The sequence below is a fragment of the Macrosteles quadrilineatus genome, unplaced genomic scaffold, assembly GCF_028750875.1.
Source record: "Macrosteles quadrilineatus isolate MER2022 unplaced genomic scaffold, UCM_ALF_1.0 Scaffold_5__1_contigs__length_97177068, whole genome shotgun sequence".
Taxonomy (NCBI): domain Eukaryota; kingdom Metazoa; phylum Arthropoda; class Insecta; order Hemiptera; family Cicadellidae; genus Macrosteles; species Macrosteles quadrilineatus.
Window position 1 is genome coordinate 24,217,127 of NW_026542598.1, and position 22,740 is coordinate 24,239,866.

General features: G+C 36.5%; 1 protein-coding gene across 2 annotated transcripts in view; it reads left to right on the forward strand.

Annotated features, from left to right (window-relative positions):
* LOC128995304 (protein nervous wreck-like) overlaps positions 1–22,740 on the forward strand; it is a 79,318-nt gene that overhangs the window by 21,680 nt on the left and 34,898 nt on the right. For both annotated transcript variants that reach the window (XM_054420279.1, XM_054420278.1), the window contains exons 8-16: positions 1,029–1,157; positions 1,835–1,957; positions 4,487–4,738; positions 6,118–6,195; positions 6,904–6,955; positions 8,800–8,903; positions 11,175–11,313; positions 12,019–12,197; positions 12,529–12,675. In XM_054420279.1, the coding sequence (XP_054276254.1) occupies positions 1,029–1,157; positions 1,835–1,957; positions 4,487–4,738; positions 6,118–6,195; positions 6,904–6,955; positions 8,800–8,903; positions 11,175–11,313; positions 12,019–12,197; positions 12,529–12,675 (1,203 nt within the window). The remainder of the gene's footprint in view (positions 1–1,028; positions 1,158–1,834; positions 1,958–4,486; positions 4,739–6,117; positions 6,196–6,903; positions 6,956–8,799; positions 8,904–11,174; positions 11,314–12,018; positions 12,198–12,528; positions 12,676–22,740) is intronic.

The following is a 22,740-nucleotide window of genomic DNA, read 5'->3' on the forward strand; positions in this document are numbered from 1 at the left end:
TTTAACCGGACAATTTTTATCAGCACATCGGTTTAACCGGACTAGATCAGCAGAAAGTGGGCGGTACTGAAACGACTGTTCTCGTGGGAAAGATTTGAGACCAGTGATCACGTGTCTAAATACAAAGCTCTCCTAAATTTAAGTCAAATACTTTATACTACAGTATTTAAATGGTACGTTTTAACGAGTTTTTGGGGACGTAGGTTTAACCGGAAAAACTGTTATCTGAACTGGCTTCGGTCCTGAAAAGTCCGGATAAGAGGGAGTCTACTGTAATACTTTATCATCAACCCCCTAGTGTATACTAAAAACAAAAAAAAGTAATAATGCAAACCAAAAATTGTTATATCTGGGAAATGCTAAAGTTTACTGAAATTAAATCATAAATTTCAGGAAAAAAGTTGAAACACAAAGTCCAGCAGCTCTCCCTTCACTCTCATGGAGCAGCACTAATGGTGGAGGCTCATCCCTATGCACTGTGCTCTAGGAATATCCAAAAGTACTTACCGTTTCGGTTTAACCTTGCTCGTCACAAGTATATTTCCGGCACAACGTACCAAAGCTGAAAGCGCACGGTTGTCCCATAAGCATGTTTCATCACTGTTTCCTTATCTAGACTCGAGGCTAAATGCCTTGGGCTCTGACTTCTCCAATAGAACGCTATGTCATCCATACGACTCACACTGCCACATCTTAACTGACCCCTGATCAAATACATTGATCAATCTAATACTAGCCTTTTTGTGTACCTAAGCTTAGTCTTTTTGTCTGATGTTCAGCAAAATAAGTGATCATCTTACAACACCCCTTCACAATCCCTAAAAATTCCCAAACTTGTTCTACCGTACTTACAATATGAATTTCCCATCTTTTGTTCACAAAACAACAACAATTACTGGTCAGTCAACTCCATTGACATTTTAGTATTCCAAAATCAAGCGGGTTATGAACATATGTTGGGTAAAAAAAATGGTTATTACTGGTTTTATATGCTGGCAGAGTTTTTCTTATGTTACACATATTTCTAGGTAACATCTAAAAGAGATCAACTGGAAGAAAAGTCTTCAGGAGCTAGGAATGACTATTTGCTAAGTCTAGCAGCAGCAAACGCTCACTCCATCCGATACTTTGCTGTGGACTTGCAGAATGCCATTCAGGTAATTCAGGTATACGTAACTTGAAATGAAAGTAATATGTTTTGTTTCTAGACGTTTATTAGTTTAACAATAGTTTGGATTGTTTATAAAAGTATGTCAAAAAAATTATTCTGCATACTCCTTTATTATGATTACTTTTTGTATTGTAAAACATTTCAAAAATGTTAACTATCTCTGTCATGGTTTCAAAATTTAATAAGCTGTTTTTCATTGAGCTATCAACATAGGTAACTTGAGATGCATTGAGACAAATAGTTAATAAGCAGCTAAAATACATCTGAATGCTAACATTGATATTACAGAATCTAAAAAAAAAATATTTTCTTTACAGACGAACATAATATATTTTTTATAATTTTGCTATCCGATGTTGACCTTGTGTTAGTTAGGATAGGAGTAACTAAAAATTATTCTCAAAACAACATTGCAAGGGATATGCATGTGAATAATGAAAGAGTTTTCTTTAAAAGGAAAGCTATATTACATGGAAGCTACCGTAAATCTATCCTATACCAAAAATTCCTCAAACAATTAAAATTTTGGTTCAAAATAATGTCTTCACTAAATATTTTTCAAATTTGCCTATCAAATAGCCAGCCATTGGTTCAAACTATACTTATTTACAGCAAATGTTCCATAAAATGAATTAAAAAAATGTGTAATGTATTTCTTTCTAGTTTATGGAAGCGAATGTTTATGAAAGAGTTCAAGATTACTTGATGCTCATCGCAAGAACAGAATTGCTCACATGTACAGCGACACAGACTTCATTCGGGAGAATAAAGGAACAAGCTCATCAGGTAAAAGAAATAGGAAATAGCTAACTATTAAGATCCTAAATAGAAATATGCATTTCAATGTTTCATACCGAGTTTAATTCTTCCTGCTAACAGTTTAGATTAAGAGCATTGGGACATTCAATTTCTAAAAAAAAGACTAAATACCCCCACCGCAGCAAACCTGCCGTCTAAGCAAATTTCTATTTTCCTGAATTTATTTTCGATTAATCTTTTTAAATAACATTAGGTTTAACGAGTTCCTAGGTTTTCTGCTAGAAGGAAGCTAATAAAGTGTGTTTTAAGTAAAATAATTTTATTATAGCTTAGTATAAAATCAATAAATTTTCCAAGTTTGATAAAAATAAAAATATATCCATAAACTACAACATTTTACAATTTTCTCCACAAAAATAACATGGGAATTTTAAATTTACAATTTTTTGAGTTTTCTCCATTTTTTACCCCATAAAACCCCTTTCCCATGGTCCGATCATTATGGTTTGTGAACTCATTCAAGTTTATCCCACCTTACACCTTTAAACCAAATTTCATCAAAATCAGACAACAATTACTCAAGTTATCGTGTTCACAGACACACACACATGTATAAAAATTTGAACGAATGGTGTTTTTGTGTTTTTGGCCTCTAGGTACATCAAAATGAAAAAGCAAATTGGTCCCGGGCCTAGGTCTTACCGTGCCACCTACAGTAATAGCTACTTCCCTATAGGGAAATTCGCTAAAAGAGCCTTAGGCTCTAAAAGAGGCCTAAAAAAGGTTAGGCGCTAAAAGAGTCATAGGGCAGGCTCAGAGGAACATCAACCTACCACACACAAATCAAGGCATTATGAATACTAATTCATATTTAAGCTTTAAGCTATTCAAATATTTGTTCATCTTCATTACATTTTTGTTAACTCTCCTTTGAACCTCGAAATTAATCAATTAAACATTTTGCTTGTGAAATAAAATAATTGTTTATACAGTATTATGGCAAGGAGATCAGTCAACTAATTTGATGTCTGTCAAATTTTACAGCTCTTGTTTCGACTTACAAAATCATAATAAAAAAAAATTCCAATTCAAACTGACCTTTGAGTTATTTTGAAGATTTGGGTCTAGATTTTCAGTGATTCATAAGATTCATCTGAACTCATAAGATTGACTAGAAAAAAACTTTAATTTAAAGTAGTGATGGGCGGATCCAAGAAAATGTCCGGTTCCAGATACACACTGTCATAAGGGCGGGTTAAAAAAACGTAATTAACAGAATGCCAATTTAAATAATGCTTTTTAAAATTAAATTAGTAATGTTTAAAGGATAATATACCTTATATATAGAGTAATCTCCAGTTCAGCCCATAATCCCTCATTTTTTGGAAACACTAAAACTTTATAAAATCTTAAAATGAAACTATGTGCTAAGTTTGCACGACCACCAAAAGGGTATCTGTGTATATTTTACTATAGTTAGATCTTGAGTATGCTATATCGTGATTTGTGCATGCAGCATCCAATTTATTTATGCCTGGATCACCTCTTGTTAATCTTAAGAAAAAGTTCGGATTTGAGAATAATTTTTTTTTTTAGAATAGAATTATGAGGCATATACTGTGACATTGCCTAACCATAGAGGTTATTGACGTCGTCATATACAGTACTGTGACATTGACTGACCATAGAGATTGTTGACGTCGGCAATATACAGTACTGTGACATTGACTAACCATAGAGATTGTTGACGTCGGCAATATACAGTACTGTGACATTGACTAACCATAGAGATTGTTGTTGACAATATACAGTACTGTGACATTGACTAACCATAGAGACTGTTGACGTCGGCAATATACAGTACTGTGACATTGACTAACCATAGAGATTGTTGTTGACAATATACAGTACTGTGACATTGACTAACCATAGAGACTGTTGACGTCGGCAATATACAGTACTGTGACATTGACTGACCATAGAGATTGTTGACGTCGGCAATATACAGTACTGTGACATTGACTAACCATAGAGATTGTTGACGTCGGCAATATACAGTAAAACTGTGACATTGAATAACCATAGAAATTGTTGACGTCGGCAATATACAGTACTGTGATATTGACATTAGTCTTCTTGTACACAGACACAGATAGTCTTCTTCTACACAGTCACAGATAGTCTTGAGCATGGATGTCTTTGCTTTGTGTTGGTTAAAATCGGTCTTGTACATGGATACAGACAGCTTTTTGCTAGTAAAAAAATCGGGGAAAATCGGACAAAATCGGATCTATCAAAACCGGATCCAGCCCAAGATCTGGAATTTTTTGGATCCGATCGGGTGCCGGTTCTAGCTCGGATCCGGTAGTCCGATATCCGGATCCGACCATCACTAATTTAAAGATATTAATTAATGTTGATACTTTTTTACCTTGTGACTTTTTGTGCAGTTCTTGAGCATCTTTTAACCATTTCTATCAATTAGCAGAGTTTATAAATGGACTTGAGGTATGAGGTACAGAGTGTATGTTTTTAACGTTAACCGATGATTTTCAGTTAAGTCGAGACTACAATATACAATGTGTGTACCTATACTATCCAGTATTAAAGCAACATATAACGTATGACTTTGAACCTTGTGACAACGATACAATAGAGAAAATAACAGCGGAACACACATCTGCTGTTGAAACATTGAGAAGAGAGGCGAAACGATGGGCCACAAGAATAGCAAGGGAGAACAATAATATCAGAGAATCGACTCGTAAACTTCAAGTCTTCCAAGCTTTGCGAGATTCTGGGCAAAAGGTAACAATACCGTTAAATAATCCTTTGAGCTAATATAGTCCGTTCACGAAATTTAGGTGGTTTAAGGGCAGGTTTTGAGGGCTCCACACCACGTAATGGGTACATAAAGCTTAATGGGTACATCAGCTGATCATTTGATCAGCTATTGTTTCAAAGTTAGGATAAGGTTGGATGAGATGGAATCACCCTTAAACTGCCTAAATGTTGTGAATGGAGAATGAGAATAGTAATTATCAATTCATTGATTTAATTATGCCTATTGATTGTAGTTTTCCCTCATGAACAGAATGATATTTTAGGGAGACTTCTGCCACCTTGGGGGGAGGGCTTTTATCACAGGTAAACTACTCACAAGCTTCACACCAGACCTGACAAAACTGGAATTTAGTCCTCTTGTTTGACCTAAACTCCATGACATCTCATGCATACTGAGCATGAATGCGTGTATATAAGCTGCCTTCTGACTGAATTCTTTATTGCGTCAAATTCGATGTTGTGTTCTGAAGGCCTAAATAAAGAAATGAAAAAATCCTATATTTCAACTGGCAAAGTTATTTCTTACACTTGACCTGCATACATATTAGGACTATAAAAAACATTATTTACACAAACACCATTTACATAAAAAAACTTTTTAAAAATAACAAAAATTGTCTAACAAAATCACTCGCACACTAAATCATTCAGCAATTACCCAAGCGTCAAAACAGTCCTAGGACACACCAGCCGAGGCCATACGCTCAAAGTAAATTTTTTTTTGTGCTGCCACTAACCGGGGACGACTATCTAGCAATTTAATGGATAAATGTAGATTGTTCCATAAACGACAGGCAGCTACAACAAAGGCCCTGTCATATGCTGTACTACTATGTGAGGTATGCGCAACATGAAAGATGCAGTGCGTGAACGCCTCAAACTACCTTCGGCTACTTAGCTGAAGTCACTATCAAAATATTTTGGCAATCTATAAAAAAAGTTGAAAATTCTAACAGGGTGAATTTAAGTAACCACCTTAAATACTGATATACATGCTTCATAACCAATTAGCTAAACTTGCCACTTGTTTTAAAGTTGATTTTATGAATTATACTACGATATAGAAGGTATTGAATGTGTAGTATTATCATAGTGTCAATTTTTTTATTTGTCTTGTTGTTTTGATACATGGTTTCTTAAACACACTCACTACCAAGTTTTAGGAGACAAAGGAGTGTGACAGCTGGTAGAGATCCAGTCAATGTAAAAAATAAAAATAAATAAATAGAAATAACAATAAATCCGGAGACTATTTTGTTTGTATAATTAATTATATATGCATGTTGTTATGGTTTAGGTTTACACACCAATACTTTTGACAAATATGAACTACATTGTTTCAGAATGACCCTAATGATCCGAATGGACCAGATCTGGAAACGAAAATAGACGAGCTTCGACAATCAATAAGGAGATCTGAGGTAGGAAACTAACTGATTTCCTACTTAAATTAGGGCAGAAGTATGATTTTCAAGCCATTTAATCAGTTTTGGTAAGGTATCAATTTCTTTTCAAGATACATTTCCATCCCCGAAGATGATGTATTGGTAGTCACCTAAAATTGTCATTCCTTGTTAACTATTAGCTATAGTGTTATCAACTTATATGTTTGGTGTTTGCCCACTTCTACATTTAACAAATATTAAATACTTTGCAAGGTATATTTTCATAGTTGAATTTGGACAATGAAGTAGACAGTAAGTCACCATAATGACCCAGCTGTTGGCACTCGTGCCAAGAGAATGTAGTTCAATCTCACAGTGTAGGCCTACCAATATTGTAGAAAAGAAAGAAAATGGTGTTTTGAACCCACTGTCAGTAGCTCGATTGAACTATGTTAATTTTTATGTTTAAGCTTTAGAATGAGAATGTAAACTCAATCTCTACTTAACAGTAGTGCATGTACAATCAGAGTTTTTATTTAAATAGAAAGAACAAATTGTTACTATTAAAAAACAGTTTTTTTACTGTTAATTCTATGAAGTCTTTGGATATTAACTATTAAGTGGATGTTAAATGTTTATGATTAACTTTTTAATTTTGAAACCATTAGTCAGATTATTAAGTCGCAGTTGTAGCTGTTAAGCTACACCCGACATTCCAATTTAGGTATATTTTGTGGATTACAGACTGCCAAAGTGAAAGCAGAAGCAAGAATTGAATGTTTGCGAGCAGGCGGAGGTAAGTTGTCTTACTTTTACTATTTATTTGTTAAATACAATTTTCAAAGTCTGTCAATTGCTGCAGTCAATGGTACTTAACCTCATTTAAAAAAAATTACAATGACACAATAATAGACCCAAGTTATTTGTCTTTCTTCTTACTAGACTGTAAATCACCGTAACATTTAAAAGATGAGTTGTATTTATGTAGTTTTATATGTCAATTTTAATGTAGCATATTAATGTAGTATATTATTCAACCAAATTATTATTCAGGAAAGCTAAAAAGTATTGTATACATCATAACAACACAGTGATTAACATTGTCTTATACAGTAAATAGAAGAAACCTCATGTCAATAAAATAAAAAATGATGAGTTTTCGTATTATCTAAATGATAATGATCTATGATGATGAAGAGTTTTGGTACATCTCATGCGATCAAGCAACATCCACGGTCATCTCCTGCAATCATATTAGCGCCTCTTGCAATCACAATGGCATTGAGATCATTTTCCTCCATTGCAATTACATCGTGAATTTCTAACTTGTAAAACAACCATTATTTATTCAAATAAAAAAAAAATTTTAATTACAGTAGACTCCCTCTAGTTTGGCTTTGGTTGGATCGATGGTCTGGGCCGGTCTCAGGGGGACAAGTCATATCGTCACGGGCGAATGACCTTCGACATGATTCAACTTGAATGTTTAGTTTCCGGCCATAGAAGTACCGTAAACAATTCATGTCAGTTTAGTTGATGGGTGCTTCTATGGGTGAATTGTTACATACTACCTATGAAAAACTATCTTACATAACCTCAAAAATACCAAGAACATTTTATATAATAGTTTTTCTTCAGTCTAATATGTTGAAATGCATTGTATAATTAAATATTTCTAACAATTTTTAATGCAGTAGGTTCCCCCGTTATTGTTTTTGAAACATTACAGTTTATTTGACAAAAATAAATTAAAGCAAAACAAATAAATAGCCATTGTTAGCTTTAAGGTCAAGCTATCCGCTTGCACTGACAAAATGACAATCATCTGCTCTTTATACAACTGATGTCTGCTGTGCGCTTGCTATCTCACAACAGTTTGTGATTGGGTGATAAGTAACGATGGCAACTTGTTGAATGTGTGGATGAAGAGAAACCAAAGAAAGAATAAAAGATCAAAGAAGAAAGAATAAGCGGTGTTTTACGTCATCCATTGTTATCTTTATCCTATATTACGACTGTCGTTATTATCTTTAAGACTAAGTACTATGATTTTATGCTGTTTTATGAGTTATCTGATGTTTTTATCGACATTCTTATGTTCTGAAACAACATGTAGTAGTAGCCTATGCTGACTACGGTTGCAGTAGCTTGCAGTACTAGACTTTCTATTGTTCTGTTCTTTACGTGATTTATTGCTGTCAGTGTACTGTAATTTTTGTTTTGCTTGAGTAAGGGTGATTTTAAACGTTACAGTTTTTATTACTGAACCAAGGTTAATGACTTAACATATCACTATTGCGCAATACTTGTATTTTGATTGTGTAAAATGCACTACATCCGGTTAGTCCGGCCGTTTTGTAGTCCGGTCAGTGGTCTGGTCCCGAGGTGGCCGAACTAGAGGGAGTCTTCTGTAGGCCTAATGAATTTTTACAACTTTTGTACACCTCTATTAAGAATAAACTACTCTGACTGTCTTCAGCAAACGCAGAGTTGTGATGGTGTGACAGTAAGTGTGAACGTGAAATTTATTCACAAATTCATCCGTCCAAATTACTAACTGAAATTTTCTAACAGATTTGATGGATTCCAGGTTCGGTTTACACATCACTCTAATAGTTTTGTTGTTTTGTCATGTTGCAGTTAACGTAGAGGAATGGATGCAAGAAGTGGACAACCTGAGTGTTCAAGACCTGCCTCGGTCTGCCAGTTCCATGTCTGTACACACTGATGCTTCAGGAGCTGGGGTGAGAAAACACAGATGTACTCCTTAGATATCATTCTGACTTATTATTTTACAAAATGGAGGTTTTCGTTAGTAAGAAGGTGTACCCCATGGAAAATTCGGTTGATTATCCAAGGTGAACTGCTTTCATTATGGGGAGTCGCTACTGAAATTAGTGATAAAAAAATCCTTTTAAAATTATCATACATACTTTTTTAGGATCATTTAGTCTTAGAAAAATGTTTACCGCTGTTAAAGTGAAAAAACAAATTGTATATACTTTTTTGAGTTTTTTGAGCTTTTTTTTGGAAAAAATGGGTTTAAAAAATCTCTTATAACTTTTTAACTACGGAACCAATTTTATTGTTTGATGTATCATTTTAAAGAGCAAAGAAAGTACTAACTTCTTGTGTATACTCATGTATTTTTCTCAATTTGTTTATGTGTTATGATTTCATAAATAACTAAAAGAAAATTCCCATGTAATTAAAAGTTGCTTTATAGTATAAACAATGTGTGGTAAAAATTTCATTCAAATGGTTTTAATAGGTAAAAAGCTATTATGTAAAAAATTAAAAATTTTATAGAGTTGCGGAAAACAGGGATTGAAGTTTATACTAACCTTCAATACTATGTTCAATGTACACACAATTTTAAGAATGCCAATGTTTGTAAATGTATGTTTGACAGTGGTCATAGTTGCCTAGTCTGTCTCTGTCTGATGTCCCGAAACAGGTGTACACGCTCCACTTCAAATATTTTTTTCACAGTGGTAAAATAGCTATTTACATTACAAGTGTAGTAAGAGCGTTTTTACAACACGCAGGTGAATGCATAATTTACCTAAGTGATGTAAACGATTTTACCTGACCCGACAATATACATGGGTTTACGTACAATATTTTTCACTATCCATTTCTATCAGTAACGTTCTTTTACTAACAAAATTGCAAAAGCTAGGTTAGGAGAATACTTTAAAGCATAACAATAACATTCAAGCGTACAGCTGATTTCTAGCGTTGAACGTCGTTGGCTCCATAGAGTTATATTTTTTAAGTTAAGCACTCAATGTTATTTAAATGGGTTTCTTTACATCACCGAGTGAGTTTTTGATACTTTACAGCACTCGAGAAGTAAGGAAGTTGTATACATCACGCTTGGGATAGGGAAGTTTAACATGGCGGGTTAGGTAAATATACATTATACCATATGTTGTGTTTTCCGAAACCTTATACATCGTAGAACAAGAAAGATAAAAAAATAATATTTTTTACAAATTGGTAATTTTTAGTAGCGACTCCCCTTAAATCTTGGTTTCTACTTTTCTTTTAGAGCACTGACACCAATCCTGGTGATACTCTTTTTTTTCTTTTCTTTTTTTTTTAAAGAGGGTGGCGGCCTCTTTTAACCTTGTATTTCCCCATCCACATAGACTAAGCGCCCTGCCTTGGGCCCGAAGTCCGCGACGCTACCGACTGAGCCACCAACTCACAACTTGAAGTATTGCCGGTTCACTCTTTGAAGTATTGATGGACCATGCTTGAATGCAAGTGGGTGTAATTGTGAGCATTGTGGAAAAAGGAATTATATATTTTTGGGAGAATATTTTGCTATGTTTGTTGGTTGGTGTCTTGAATTCTACAACATAACCAAAAAAACTTATTTCTTGAAAGTGTGATAAGGTTCTTGGTGGAGGGAATAAGGGGATATTATAACAGTGACAACGTCACCTGTTTCATCTGGAAAAACCAGATTAATGTAAATGTTTTTGTGGCAATAAACGACTTATGACTTCAAAATTGTTGTACTATATGTAAAAGCATTACTTCAAACTTCAAAGCCTTGGATTTTACGTAATGAATGAATGTGATAAGTTCTTTTAACTTTATTAAACACTTTATTTTAACACACATTAAAACATTGTATTGTAGGTGTTTTTCCAACATGAGTTATGGACTAGCAGCTAGCCGAAGAAGCTGTAGACCTACAATATAAATATATATGCAGTGCTTGGGTTGTAAAAAATTAGGTGTCAGAACTGTAACCTATTTAATGTGATTAGTACCTATTTGCCAATATTTTTATCTTTCTAAAAGAGAAGTGCCAGAACGCTGTTCCGCTGTGAATCGAGCAATGCATATATGTATATAAAAATGCTACATACTATGAGGAATTCCTCTTTACACAAAAATTAAAATTCAATAAGATGATTTGTCAAGAGGTTAAGTCAGTAATTAAATTAAACTGTTTTTCTGACATCTGTGGTGTTCCTATGAAATGTTCTTGGTCGTAGGAGCCTCCAGGGTCCGACTCTATGTACGATAGTGACTACAACGACGCAAGTTCAGACCTAGTCGGAGCCGAGAGGGAGAAATCTCAGGAGGAAGAGGTTGTTGAGCAGCCGGAGACGTCTGAAGTGGACGGAGAATGGGGTGAGATGATTATAAAACCTTTACTGTACCGTTTACCACTATAGAGTATTTCTTAAACGTCACAGTGGAAAATTCAGTAAGCATAGTCATACTAACGAACACAAATAGACTTCTCATACCATTGCAAAAATTTGCAGCTTGTTTTTCGTGTCTAGTTCATGTTGGGGCACTTGTTTGACAAAATTTGCTTTCTATTATTTTAGGATTGGTTTTATGATTTGTGCTTTACTGTTTGGTTATATAACTAGGGGACTAGTTGTTGATTGGATCGCTTTATTTGGCTAATCGAGATTTCAAATTACTGAAATAATAAGAAACAAATTATAAACAAATATACAATCCTAGCAGCACCAGACGGAACTAACAATAAAACTATTTTAAGCCGATCCATAAGAATGACAAATCTACTCAGGTTTAGTGAATTTCAGTCTGATTATAAACTAAGGTGAGCTGGTACCTAAAACGTAACAAGTTTAGTAAAAAGTGTCAAGTTAGTTGGTAAAAAATTCTAGACAAAGTTGGAAAATCTCTAGAGAAGACTATTGTGGTTAACATATCTTTAGATCACGCACAGAGAAGTAGTCCGATGGAAATAAACTGTTGATATTATTTAAAAAAAGAAGATAAATTAGTACTCTTTAGTGAACTTGTGAAAACTACCACCATTAAAGGTATTATTTTTAAATGCTGAACTTTGTTTGGCAGCCATGCTAGAGCAGGAGCGACAGAGGATAGAGCAGCTAACAGCTGGCTGGGACGACCCGACGCAAGTAGACTGGGGTGCGGAGGAGTCTAGTGAAGTTACGACAGACACTGCGGAGACAGTTGTAGCCAACCCTGATGCTACGGTCACTTACAAGTGCACTGCTCTCTACAATTACACTGTGAGTGGTGATCTAACGTATTTTCCTACATCACAACTTGTAAGAAGCTTAAGAGTAAAAAATGTTTAAAAAACAGTCACTTTTAACAGCTGTACCAAAGAGAATTAATTATGTAACTCTTTGGATTATTTATACTACCTACAGGTACTCTACAGCTTAAAACATGTATTACTTCTTAAGTGAATGTCCTAAGGATAACACTTTCTATTGGTACTGGTTGATTGTTGTTACATTGTTAGTATAAGGAGGGGAAAATATGTACAATGATTAACGCTGTTAAATGTGTGGATTTACTTTAGTACTAAGTTAATTCTTACACTGATTGTTTTAGGCCCAAAACCCAGATGAGTTATCGATAGTGGAGAACGAACAGTTGGAAGTGATTGGAGAGGGAGACGGAGATGGTTGGTTGAGAGCCAGGAACTACCGTGGCGAGGAGGGCTACGTACCCCACAACTACTTAGACGTGGAGCGCGAGGTGAGAAAAATAGTTACTAATGTCATTCTGTGGATGAGTAGACAAAACTTTATCGTTGTGAGGTGATTGGGTCACATCATATATGGATGTTAAATTTAATTTAATTTCTAATTTTTTTCCTGTGGCATAATGGTGCCACATTTTGGTGACCTGGTCATGTGAATTAAATTCCAGACCAAATCGTTCTTGTTGGAAACGTTAACTGAACACATTTATTGATGCAGAGGAGACAATTTACCGCAAATCACAGGCCCTAATAGCCAGCTTTGATGATTGTTTCATTAATTAATGCATTTATATCACAGAAATATGTACATTGTTCAACTTATGAAATAATTACTGTATGAGTTGACTGGACACAACGTGAACTAATATTTTATTTAATGATGAATTACTAATAATGGAAAGAGAAAGAATGTTATAGTGAATCGATACCATGATCTGAAATTACATATTATCAATAATTAGTGCTACGACACAATACCTTAAGGGGGCGTCCCCCCATTTCCCAAGAACTTAGCCTTCCATGGTGTTTGCAGTCAGGAGCACGACACACGACAGACGTTTTTCACTCGTCTTACCCGCTTGCCTCCTTGCGCATGCGCGAGCAGCGGTAGGGGTTGAGATTGGCGGAACATTCAAACAGTGTTGTGGAGATTGACTCCACAAGATCTCCCCCCCTCCCCCGAGCAGCAAAAACGGAAGAAAGGGTGACCTCCATGGTTGGGGTGTCACGTTGGTCCATTAAAAAAAAAAATATATATGCTGTTGAACACAAGTAAATTAATATAACATATAACAACAGTAAATATACAATAAATAGTAACAAATAACAAATAAATATATTACACAAATATCTGAAACATGAAATATAATATACGAATTCCGGTAACTGGTGTAATGTTGTGTGAGTGTATGTGTGAAAGTGTAAGAGCTCTTGCCTTCCTCCCTCCACAAGTCACAGTTTGCAGGTTCGAGCTGTTGAAATTAAAAAAATTAAAATAAAGGTTATGGCTCGACCGCAAATTTCAAAAAATATAAAAAATTAGCTAACCTGTGACTGTGTCAGGGGGTTGGCGTGTGGGTGTAAGTGTAAGTGTGAGGCTGTCGGGGCGAGCGACACACTGGCGACCGCTACTGTAGATGACACCTCAGAGAAGTGACACCCTAGACTCAGTGCGCTTCGCCAGTGTGGATGCCGGCGACAGGTGTTAAGTGTGGTGTGAGGGTGGTGGTCTTACAAACTAACTAACCTAATATCACTGGTGCCTGTGTGCGGTTTCATTTAGATACGTGTGCAATGCGGTTTTTGTTTTGGTCGTGTGTTTCAATTTTTTGGATGAAAAAAGGATTTCAATTGAGAGACATGAGCTCTCCTAACTGTTTTCCCTGACTTTGGGTCTACCAAAATTACAGTTACTGGTGAAGTGAAGGCTTGAATTATTAGGGGTTCGGACCAAACTGGTAAAAGTTTAGCATTCACTTTGTTCACTGCGCTACTTTGATGATTTAATCGATACATCACCCAATCACCTACTTTATATTCAACTGGTTGGCGTCCTTTGTTGTATTGATTTGTTCTGGTTTCTCTGGCTTTTCTGAGGTTGCTGTGTGCCTGTGCCCATGTGTGTCTGATATCTATTGGTTGGTCCGGAATGAGACGGTCTAAATTCCAATTTAGTTCAAGGGGGTGATTGATTTGATAGCCTAGGAACAATTCTGCTGGTGAGAAACCGGTGCTGTTGTGTTTGGCTGAGTTTAGAGCAATTTGGAAAAAGTGAAGGTTTGTGTCCCATTGTGCTTGATTTTGAGAGTGATAGATTCTGATGGCTATTTTTATGTTTTTGTTTACACGTTCGGCATGACTGGGATTTGGATAGTAAGGTGTTGTTGTGATGTGTTTAATTCCGAATTCTAGGCACATGTCAGAAAAATCTTTTGACTGAAAGGGGGATGCGTTGTCTGATACTAAAAATTTGGGGAAGGCAAAATAGGCAAAAACTCCTGTTTTTAATAGTGATATGGTGGTTTTGGCTGTTGAATTGCGGGCTGGTAAAAATATTGCAAATTTAGAGAATGCGTCAACAACTGTGAGAATGTATTTGTTTCCTTTTACTGATCTGGGTAACGGGCCAATGTAATCGATGAAAATTTTCTCAAATGGTCTGGTAGGGATTTCTGACGACAACAAACCTACTTTGGTGTTTGGTGCCTGTTTGGCGCGTTGGCAATCTGTGCATGATCGTACCATGTCTGATATGGTTTGTTTTAATGTGGGAGACCAAAAGTGTGGTTCAATCCTGGACCATGTTTTGTTAATTCCTAAGTGTGCTGTACTAGGTGCTAAGTGGTAGTATTTGAATAATAGTGGGATTAAACGGTCTGGAATGACAATGCGGTGTTTGGTTTGATTCGGGGACTTGTGTGTGAGAATGTTGTCTTTAATGAAGTAATTTGGGGGTGGTTTGTTTGATCTGAGAGATTTTATAATTTTTTGAATTGCGGGATCTTCTTTTTGGTAAGTGGGGATGTCTGTGAACGCGTCAGGGAGTTTGAAAAGTAGGTTGACTTGTTGTGTTTGTGAGGGTGGTGTATTTGAGTTGTCAAGCTGTACTTCTTCAAACATTCGCGATAAGCAGTCGGCGACGACGTTATCGCGGCCTTTTACATGTCGTACGGTGAACTGGAAAGAGTTAATTAGTGTTACCCATCTAGCTATTTTTCCAACTTGCCTAGGGTGATTGAGAAGCCATGTTAATGCGTTGCTGTCTGTGTATAGATCAAAATGCCTATGTTCCAAATATGTACGAAATTTGTCGAAAAAGTGTGTAATTGCCAAGGCTTCTAGTTCGAAAGCGCTGTAGTTTTTCTCGTGTTCATTGGTCGCTCGGGAACCGTACGCTACAGGTAACAATGCGTCGTCATATTGTTGGGAGATGATTGCAGATATGCTGTTGCGACTGGCGTCTGTATGTAAAACGAAGGGCAGCTCGAAGTTTGGCATTTTAAGGATTGGGTCTCGAGTGAGTGCGGCTTTAAGTTGGTCAAATGCTTTTTGCTGATTTGGTCCCCAAATAAATTTCTGGCCTTTTTTCTTTAAAAGATTTAACGGTGCTGATATGCTGGCGTAATTGGGAATAAACTTGGAGTAAAATGCTGTCATACCTAAGAATCTAGACACTTGTTTGAGATTTTTTGGAACTGGGAAGGTGTCGATTGGTTTTGTTCTTTCTCTACTGACTGATAACGTGTTATCCTTTATCACATGTCCAAGAAACTCAATTTGATTGGACGCTAAGGTCATTTTGGAAGGATTGACGGTTAAACCTGCTTTGTTTAATCGTTGTAGTACTTCCTGTATGTGAATTAAGTGTTCCTCGAAGGTGTTTGAATATATTACTAGATCGTCGAAAAAATTGTAAATGAATTTAAATTTGATGTCTCCAAAAACCTTATTCATCAGATCTGTAAGAACCATGGAACCATTTGCCAGTCCGAAGGGTACGTAGTTAAATTCGTATTGTGCCCATGGCACAACAAAACTTGTGTATTTTTTGGAATCTGGATGCAAAGGTATTTGATTGTATGCTTGGTTCAAGTCTAGCAATGTGTAATATTTAGCTGTGCCAAGGTGTTGGAATGCTGACTCTAGGGTTGGTACTGGTGTGGCTTCAAGTGTCAAGCCTTGATTGAGCGCCTTATAATTAATTACCATGCGGGTCTTACCACCTTTTTTTGGTACTGTGAACGCTGGACTACTAAATTCTGAGGTTGACTCGCGTATGACACCATCTTTGAGCAGTTCCTGTATGTGCTGTCGCAAAATTTCTGTCTTGGGGGGTGAAAATTGGTATGGTCTGCAACGTACTACGTGGTCTGGTTTAATGCTGATACGATATTGAACTAGATTGGTTCTGCCTAATGTTTTGGTAACTGTGTCTGGGAACTTGGACAACAACTTTTCTAACCTACATTGTTGTTCAGAGTTCAAGTTGGGACCGAATTTAGGGGCTGATGGCTCCTGCTTGTCGTCACTTTGTTGCGGTTGACCTAATGACAGAACTAACGGCGTGGTGTATGGAAATGTTATGGAATTTTTTGCTATGTTTATTACTGCTTTTGTTGAATTTAAAAAATCTAGGCCTAATATGATTTCTACGGGAAGGTGACTAGTGATATAAAATTTTTTGGTCCATGCGAGATAATTAACTTTAAAGTGTAGGTGTACGTAATGTGTTAATTTTAGTGGAATGGAGGAAGCTGTTGTAACGGTGGCATTGACTTCGTGTATCTGTCCAACTATAACACCCTTGATTGATCTGACCCTATTTAATAATGCTTTCGATATAATCGAGCATGAGGCTCCTGTGTCGATGAGTGCTGGTATTGAGTGATTGGCTATTTTAATGTTTAAAAGTGCGGAATCATTTAGTGGTGCTGTTATAGATTTAATTTTTGGTGATGATAATTTTTCCTGAGGTTTGTATGCGAAGGTTGGTTTATTGTAACAATTGTTTGTTTTAGCGGTTGTGTGGTTGTGGTAGGGAGAGGGGTAACCGCCTATTGTCCTCCCCCATTGGGGTTTAAATGTGGTTTTGGGTAGGTGTTGAACGGGGGAATGTATGGTGCTCTAGTGTGTGAAGCGTGAGACTGCCTATTGCTTGGTGTGGTATTTATGAGGTAGGTAGTGTGGTTTGGGCGTTGAACTGGGAAGGACTGTCGTGGGGGAAAGTTATTGTTTTGAAAAGATTGATGGTGAGGGGTTCGGGGTTGGAAACTGGGTTGGTTTGGATAATTTCGGGGTTGGAATGCAGGTTGATTTGAGTAATTTCGGGGTTGGAATCTGGGACGGGAATTGGAATGATGATTGAGCTGATGGCTATGAGACGTTCGCTTTTGATGGCTGAATTGACTGCTGTTGGAGGGTGTGTTGGTTTCAGGATGTGGGATGATTGATTGATGAGTGACGCTTTGGGCAAAAGGGGCAATTTCGAGTAACTCCTGTATGCTGGTTATGGGCTTGAGGCCGGCAAAGGTGATCCTGGTTTGGGGGTTTATTCCCCGGAATATGTTTTGGAATATCTCTTGTGGTTGAGTGGATGGGGATAAAATCAAATACGATATTTGGATGTCGCGGACATAGTCAGCCAGGTGCTCATCTGAGGATTGCTGTCTGTAGAGCAGTTGGCTTTGAAGCTGCCTCAGGACCTCGGGAGTGAAAAAATTTTGATTGATGTTCTGTAAAATTGATGACCAATCTGTAATGTGTGAGATGGAGGTCATCCAAAATTGTCTGAACCTATCCGTCGTGTATGGGAGAACATTCATCAAAACAGCTTTGTCTGGTGCGATTTGCATTTCAATGATTTTGTGAAGCTGTTTACAAAAAATCACGACCTGGTTAGGGTCGTGACCAGATGTTCTGGGTATCTCTTTCAAGAATTCTCTCACAAGAGGTGGGCATGAGGTTGATTCCACTGGTGAAGAGGGTTTGGCAATCATCTGAATTTGGTTTGAGAAGGCAGCTGTGGTCTGAGCTATGGCATTGAGGGTCATCGACTGTAATGAAGTTATCAGGGTTTGCAAATTGGTGTCATTTAGGTTGGTCGGGGTACACAGGGGTTGTTGGTTGGGTAGCGTTAGGTTCGGGTCGGGTTGAGCAGGTTGCGGGGTTTGGTTTTCAGAGTGGGGTTCCCCGGCAACGCTTTGGCCGGTGCGCGCAGCTTGCTGCTCGTTGTCGCGCGCATCGCCGTTACTATCGGTATTGCTAGCGGTTAAACTGTTGGTAGCGTTGGAGTCTATTATGAATTGGCGGAGAATTATTCTATTTTCTGCCAGTGTGTTTGCTGGATTAAGATTCCAAGTTTTACACTGTGCAATTGCTTCTGCAGCATTTAGATCCTTTACCCAAGAGTGGGTTGAGGGAATATCATTTAATTCGTATATAGGCATATTAATCATTTGAATGAGGGTGGGGGTAGCTTCCCTGTGAGGTCAGTGTGTGTGTAGATTTCAGTGTTCACTATTATTAACATTTATACATTTTTGAACTGCATACATATATGCACATATAGATATATACATACATACATATACACAAGTAGATTGTTTATGAAAGGGTTTTGACTATTGTACTAAAAATAATGTAAGCTATCATACTGATTTGAGCTGGGCTGAGGAGTTATTTTGACAAACTCGACGTGTAATGTGACAGTAATACCTAACTTGTGTATGGTTGTGTGCTAATGAACACACTTCACTTTCCATTGCCATTTGATGCAATTGGAATATTTGAATGAGGTTTGATTTCACCTGGGATGTGGTGAGATTTTATTAATTTTCTGCTTATTTACTTGATCATTTGGTGGGGTAAGGAAATGGTTTGGTTACACCCAGACGCCCTAGTAAATGCGGAACAACAATATACAAGACAGAGGAATATACGCCCTGGGTTCTCTGACCTTTTTGCCACCTCTACCAAGACAACCATGCAACGTCGACACTCGTTTTTTTTTTTTATTGAGTGGAAAACCCAGAGTTGGGTAAACAAATTTTAGATAACATCGCATTTAAAAATGAAAGTACAAAAATGGTAAAAATAAAATTAATTATGGTGCACCAGGTATGTCCAACATCACGATACACATGACAACAATTTGATACTCTATAACAAATGCAAGCTTTTTTTTTTTTTTTTTTTTTTTTAACAGGGTTTAGGGTAAGGGTTGTGGGTAAGTTACCATGCAAGTGTGTGTCGTTACAATCCATTGATGAGTTTACATTTAAATGCCAGGGCGGCCAAATCCATAATCCAGTTGTCTGCACCATTATTAATTGCAAGTTGCAGGTGCTTATTACTTATTAGTCAAGTACGACACACTTATTCGGCCATTTATTCATGTGGATATTCAAGGATTGAGAGGGTAACGTGCACTTTTTTTTTTTTTTTTTTTTTTTTTTTTTTTTGCTAGCACTTGTTTATTGAAACTTGAAACAAAATATCATTGTGTATGATGACGTGTAGACACACCTTCTGATATCCCGGTATATAAAAAAAATTCCTAGTGGCAATAGGTTCCAGAGGTTGACCCTTGTTTGATAGAGACAAATTCTAATCTAAGCCTAAAGACAGTCTTAAAGCCTGGGTGTATAACTAAGGTAGGTAGGGTTGTGGGTTGGTATCTATAAAACAAAATTATTTTGGTTCAATGCTAACAAGCATTGAGAAGATTGGAGAAGTTAACGACATTGCAGCGACGTGTGCTTGAACAATGTCGTAACTCAGGCAAGCGCGATAGGAAGTCGTGTTTGTGAGATATGTGCTGATTGTGTTTTGTAGGATCCTGGAGTTTGCAAAATTCTCCTATTCAGCCAGCTTTGGTTTCAAAAAAAGAGAAAAACACATTTTATTTTATTTTACTACTAACTAACATTTATTTTGTCCCTATTATGTTTGATAACTGTTGTGTTAAAATTTCAAAGGCTCTCTTGTTCAAATGTAGTTGGTCCAGTCGACGTGAATACTTGTATTGCTGTTCGAAAAATAACTCATTTGTAGACTCATGAAAACACAATCGTAGAATAAAGATGGTTTCGCTTTGCAAGGTTGCGAGAAATTTATTGAATTCGGCTAATCGCTGCATGTGGGAGGGTGAATAAAGATACTTAGGATATATTGGTAAGGTGAGCGTTATAATGTATTGCGGGTGACAGAGCTTAATGATAAGTCGAACAAGTGATGAATATTGTGCGTGTAAATGTTGACTTGGTGTTTGCTTCGCAATGTCATTCGTTGCTGTGAATAAAACTACAATTGGCCTAACACACATACTAGCTAATTGTTGGCGACGTTGTTTTAAAATTGCCTTCAAGTTGGCCGTCGTAGTTCCAGACACTGTTATGCTATTCGAATTGACCTTCAATTGTTGCATGTGCGAAGGAAGTTTATTTAAATAATCTCTGTACCTACAAAATTGGGAATCCCCTACCAATAATATCTCGGGTAATTGTCGTTGCATAATGAATAATGTACCTAACAATATGATGAACAACTTTAATGAGCGAAGCAAATGTAATGGGCAATGTAATGACAAGTTAATGAACAATGTAATGACAGGTCGGAATAAATAGCACAAATTACAGTAATACAAATTATGATACAAATATAATACAAATGATATGAATTGTGGTGGTAGGCTAAATAGCTGCAATTGTAAATCTGTTAACCTATTATGTTTGTGGAATGTTTGTGAATTCTCAATTTTTAGTCTGATGCGAATGACTGTAGTTAATATTGGACAGTGAATGCTACGGCTGTGTTTGTAAACAGTGACGATAAATAACCCGCTGAGCGCGCAGAATACCAGTTCAAGGTCACATATCGTCTGACTCTACTGTCCGCTGCTTATTCAGTTGCTTTGCTCTGACGCTCGGTCTGCTGGTAAGAGTATTACAAGTTGTAAGGTGTTTTGTTGAGAACTAATGAGAATGTGTTTGCAAAATGGTGGTGTAATAAACACAATATTGAAAAAAATCCTAGTGACTAAGCAATGAAATTGAATTAAATATTTACCAATTAAATTCACTACAAATACTAAATTAAACTCGTGAATTAAACATACGGTGACATACTGCTGAAAATACACATAAATAATACTGGGTGAACTGAACCTAGTTAAACATCAATTAAAGCTTAATGATTCGTGTATTCAGATTTTCTGGATTTTTATTATTTTTTTTTTTTTACGTTTACGATCAATGTTGAACAATTATAACTCTCTAACTCGTGGACATATTACAAAATGTTGCAAAGAATCTATTGTTGCAAAATAGTACCCATTTAAATCTCCTGTCCACAAATAAACAACACTTGATTACACTTAAAACTACGACCAGAGATATTGCTAGATCTGAAACTTCAAATATTGGTAACACAATAAATATGACAATTATACAACAATTAATTAGTTACCAAGTAATAGACATGAACAAGATATGAAGTTTCTGGAAATAATCATTAAATTGTGTAGATCCAACAAACTTCCTAGATCATAGTAGAATAAAATATTTATTGCTAGCAATCAAGTACTATTCATTTTTTGTCCTACACTGATCTATTAATATTTATTTGTATTTTTTGCCTGAATACACAAACTGACAAACTACAAAAGTAACAAAATTAACTATGTGATATTACTATGTGATATTACAACTTACAAACCAGCAGTTACGGGGAAAAATTGAAAATTCACTGGGCCTACACAACTATTTTCCAACTTTGATCGGAGTAAAATATATTTAGTAAGAGCTTGAACTGCAATGGAAACTGTCTCACGTATTGCGTAATCTCGACCGGTCCGCGCATGAGTCATTGTTTCCTGTTGACTCAGGCTATCATGTTAGAGAGAATAAATTTATATTCTTGTCATATAGTACATGCTCCAATCTTTAGGCTATCAAGTGTCTATGTAACTTAGGCCTATATGACTTCTTCTTCTTCTAAGAATGAATGTATTATTCTTCCTATGTCCGGAGTCGGTTGTGAGGTTATGTAATGTCCTCGTTACTTCATGTGTGTGCTGTTGTGTAGTAACTAATAATAGACAATAAAATGTTCCATATCCACACCATTGCGCGTTGTTTAATAACCCTAACAGTGGTTATGGGCCCAGAGGCCGTTTGTGGATATGGATGTTAATAACTGGAACATTGCGATATCGGTTTGTTCACGGGTTCGCGAGTAACGATTGATCCTAACCTACACATAGGTTGTGCCGTGTGCGACTACGTGAGACTTTTGTTCATAGTTTTGAAGACAGTACCGACAAAAAATGAGTGCTTCTTCAGGTCTACCTATTGTTGAAAAACTGCAGGGGAGGGAAAACTTCTCAACTTGGAAATTTGCAATGAAGGCCTATCTCGTACATGATGACCTTTGGGATGTCATAGAGGAAACCCCACCGGACCCCATCAGTGATAACTGGAAGAAAAAAGACAAGAAAGCCCATTCAAGAATAGTTTTATTTGTGGATAAGATTAATTATTCTCACATCAGAGATACTAGAA